Here is a 3,455-nt window from a genome sequence, read left to right as displayed (position 1 = left end):
AAAAACCAAGCAGTCCATACTACAAGTAGCACACAAGCGAAATAAAACGTCTGCTGGGGCCTCTGCGCAAGCATGCCCTTAAATTTTTTTATTCAACACACATGATAAATTAGTTTACAAGTAGATTTCCAATTAGCTATAAACTATTCATGGAATTTGCTTTTCATGTTCTTGCCATGTTCACTTTTATAAGATCTTGTACTATGTTCTTAACAATTTTTAAATGGCATCTTTTTTTTTGCATTGACCATGGCAACTATATGATTTTTTTTGTTCAACAAACATGGAAAATTCGTTTACATGTAGGTTTCCTATTAGCTATAAACTTTTTTAGTTGACATTTATAAGTTCATCTCCTATGTGTTGAACAAACTTATTTACATGGCATTTTATTTTTTGCAATGACCATGGCAAAAGAAAAATTGTATTGACCATGGGAAAGTTGCAAAAGGTCACATGGCAAATTGATAAAATTTTATTCCATTAAACTCGAAAATTGCATAAATGTTCATAATTGTTAAGATTTTAAAAACATTTAATGCTCACTTTTGCAACTATATGATTTTTTTGTTCAACAAACATGGAAAACTAGTTTACCATGGCAGTCATTTATTTCGCCATGTTTTTTTCTGTTGAAGTTCCCATCTTCCCATTTTGATTATCTTTGTAAATTTTTACCTTCAAGGACGGTAGCGTTTTAAATTATAATATCACATTTTTTTCTATCCAAAATGTTGACCACAAAAATCACTGCCATGTTGTACCAATATTAAGCCCGTTTTCAAAGATTTTCCATGCATTTTAGAGAGAAAATTCATGATTTTAAGAACTATACCAGAATTGGTCTTTTCATAAGTAGGGAAAAAGGGGATCCGCTGGCCCTCGTTCGTTCCCGTCTTGTTGTTCCCCACCGATCGTCCTCCCAGAAGCGAAGCGCCGCTGGCCGCCGTCACCGTCCTAATCCAAAATACCACCGTAAGATCACCACCCATTACTCTCTGTTCATCTTTTCCCACAGAGATCAATGATTTCCTCTCTCTATTTAATTTGCAGATCCACCCGACCGGACCTAACCCTGTCTCCCGCTTCTGATCCATGTTCGAGAGGAACACCAAGTCGAGGATGGAAAGCCATCCAGGGCTGACGTCAGGTGCGGCCGGCCTGCTCACCGACGACCTCATCCTGGAGATCTTCTCCCGTCTCCCTGCCAGATCCCTTCACCGCTTCAAGTGCGTCTCCGTGTCCTGGCGCGACCTCATCACCGACCCCGCAAACCGCAACAAGCTGTCCCAGACTCTCGCCGGCTTCCTCTACACGTCCCCCGGCGGCAGGGACCACCACTTCGCCAGCGTCTCCGGGGACGGCGCAGCCCCATTCGACCTTTCCCTCCCTTACCTGCGCAATGACAAGGACGATAAGGGCATCACCCTCGTCGACGCCTGCAATGGCCTCCTTCTCTGCCGTCGCCACAAGAAGAACAAGGCGACCCCTTGGAAAGAGGATGATTTTGGTTTTGTGATGTGCAATCCCGTTACAGGGAGGTGGGTGGAGCTGCCCTCACAGCCACAGGCGCCCCCGAGAAGATATACCCACACCGTAGGCCTGGCTTTTGATTCGGCAGTCTCGTCCCATTTCCACGTTCTTCATTTCGAAGAGACCTATACGGGATCTTACATAACAGGAGTGAACATCTACTCGTCGCGAACAAGAGCATGGAGTCATAGGGACATCAGTGGGATGGTTGACAAAGTTACCCTGTTCTCTAGGAGTAAATGTGTCTTTGCTGGAGGTATGATGTACCTCATGGGCAATCTGGAGGAGATGAACGGTGAGTATGTGCTGGTGGGGGTGGACATGGAGGGGAAAGTGTGGAAGACTATCCGCACGCCGTATGGTCGAAGATTTGGTATGATTGGATTGTCTCAGGGGTGCTTACACTATCTTGTAGCTTCTGTCGATAATTACGATGCAATCCAGGTTTCTGAGATAGCGCTCTGGTGCCTCAAGGATCGTGACAGTAAAGAATTAGTCCTGAAGCATACCGCCAACATCAATAAGCTTATGAGCATGACTGAAAAGATGTACATGGTGGCTGAGATTCATCCAGATTGCGACACCATTTTCTTGGTTTCATTTGGTGGTGATACCTTGGCAGCATACGATATGCGACATCAGAAAGTTGGTTGTATCCTTAATCTTGAGAAGAACACACGATGGTTTCTACCTTATGTTCCTCTACTCTCGGAGTCATTAGCAGGTGAGGATTGTCGGTAGTGTTATCTTCAAACCACGCTTGTGCTTCCTCAAAGAATTGGCTCTTCTGTTGGCTGAAGTACCTGTTTGTGTACCTCTGGATCTGCTTGAATCATGCCACTCAATTTTCTAGTGCTTACTCTCTTGCTTGGTTGATTTTCAGTTCAGAGCAATGACTAGCAATGCCTGGTATACATACAGATTAAGCATTATGTCGTTTCCAAAGAGCATTCTTACCCTTGTTCTTATTTTCCTAGCACTGGTTGTTGTTCTGGACATGTGTTAGTTCCATGGGGCTAAATTGCTTAATTATACTGTAATCGTTCTTCCTTTCCATAAGAATCAGCTATAATGGTTATCCTAAATCCAGTTGCAGATTGTGAACCAGGTAGTGTAGTAAAAGGTTCAATCAGACTGATTACTGGTGTGATTTCTAGTACTTTGGTAATACACTGCCTTTGAGCAAGTTCTTTTTATTTATGTTTGCTATAGCTAGTGAATTGAGTAGAGCTTTGGATCTATTAATCACAGAGAAATTGCATCAATGTCAACAAATAAAATTGGAGTTCACACTCTTGTACAAATAGCAGCGCCCAGGTGAAAGAAATCAGTACACCAAAGTTTTACTGACAATAGTAATAACAGTTTTATAGAAATGCAGCTTCAAGGACATGTACGATATTTGTCCGTGGACATGGCTGAATGACCACAAAAATAAGCCCTCTTGGTGCCCGCTATGTTGACTGATTTGGCTGCGTTGCTACCCTGTCTGAGTCGGCCCACCAAAAGTTGTTGTCGATGCGATAATTACTGATTCTTGAATGAGTTTGTTTTAGGACTCTGGAATGAAAATAGACAATCTGAACTGAAAACAGTTGAGATGAATCATTCAAGAATGCCATTTTATTCCAAGAAAAGCTCCGAGCTGCTTGAGAACTAATGATGTAGTATTTACATTAAACTTGGCATGGACCGAGTCAGATGCAGGTATCAGTTTTGAATTCCTAGAGAAATATTACGACAGGAGAAGATTGTCTGTTCTCTGAAAACAAAATCATTAGGAAAAAGTGTAACATATAATTACTTTTTGATGACGTGGTTGATTGACCTCAAGAGATGACTTTAGGAGGAGCAGGGGATTTGCCTGACATGTTTGAGTAGTCTGATCAAGCCGCGAGTTTTAGTTTTTGCCAATGTAAATA

The 3,455-nt window shown here is 42.2% G+C and overlaps 1 protein-coding gene across 1 annotated transcript; it reads left to right on the top strand.

Moving 5' to 3' along the window:
* Nucleotides 1-1,095: 1,095 nt before the first annotated feature.
* LOC119289956 (F-box protein At5g49610-like) lies at nt 1,096-2,385 on the top strand. Its single transcript, XM_037569116.1, has one exon. The coding sequence runs from the start codon at nt 1,096-1,098 to the stop codon at nt 2,272-2,274; it is 1,179 nt and encodes a 392-aa protein (XP_037425013.1). The 3' UTR covers nt 2,275-2,385.
* The last annotated feature ends 1,070 nt before the right edge of the window (nt 2,386-3,455 follow it).

Source organism: Triticum dicoccoides, chromosome 4A (assembly GCF_002162155.2).
Source record: "Triticum dicoccoides isolate Atlit2015 ecotype Zavitan chromosome 4A, WEW_v2.0, whole genome shotgun sequence".
NCBI classification, from domain to species: Eukaryota; Viridiplantae; Streptophyta; class Magnoliopsida; order Poales; family Poaceae; genus Triticum; species Triticum dicoccoides.
The sequence above is the reverse complement of the archived record's forward strand: the minus strand, read 5'-3'. Positions and strand labels throughout refer to the sequence as shown.

Excerpts from the sequence above, each read along its gene's own strand:
- LOC119289956 (XM_037569116.1), top strand. The coding sequence starts at position 1,096 with ATGTTCGAGAGGAACACCAAGTCGAGGATGGAAAGCCATCCAGGGCTG.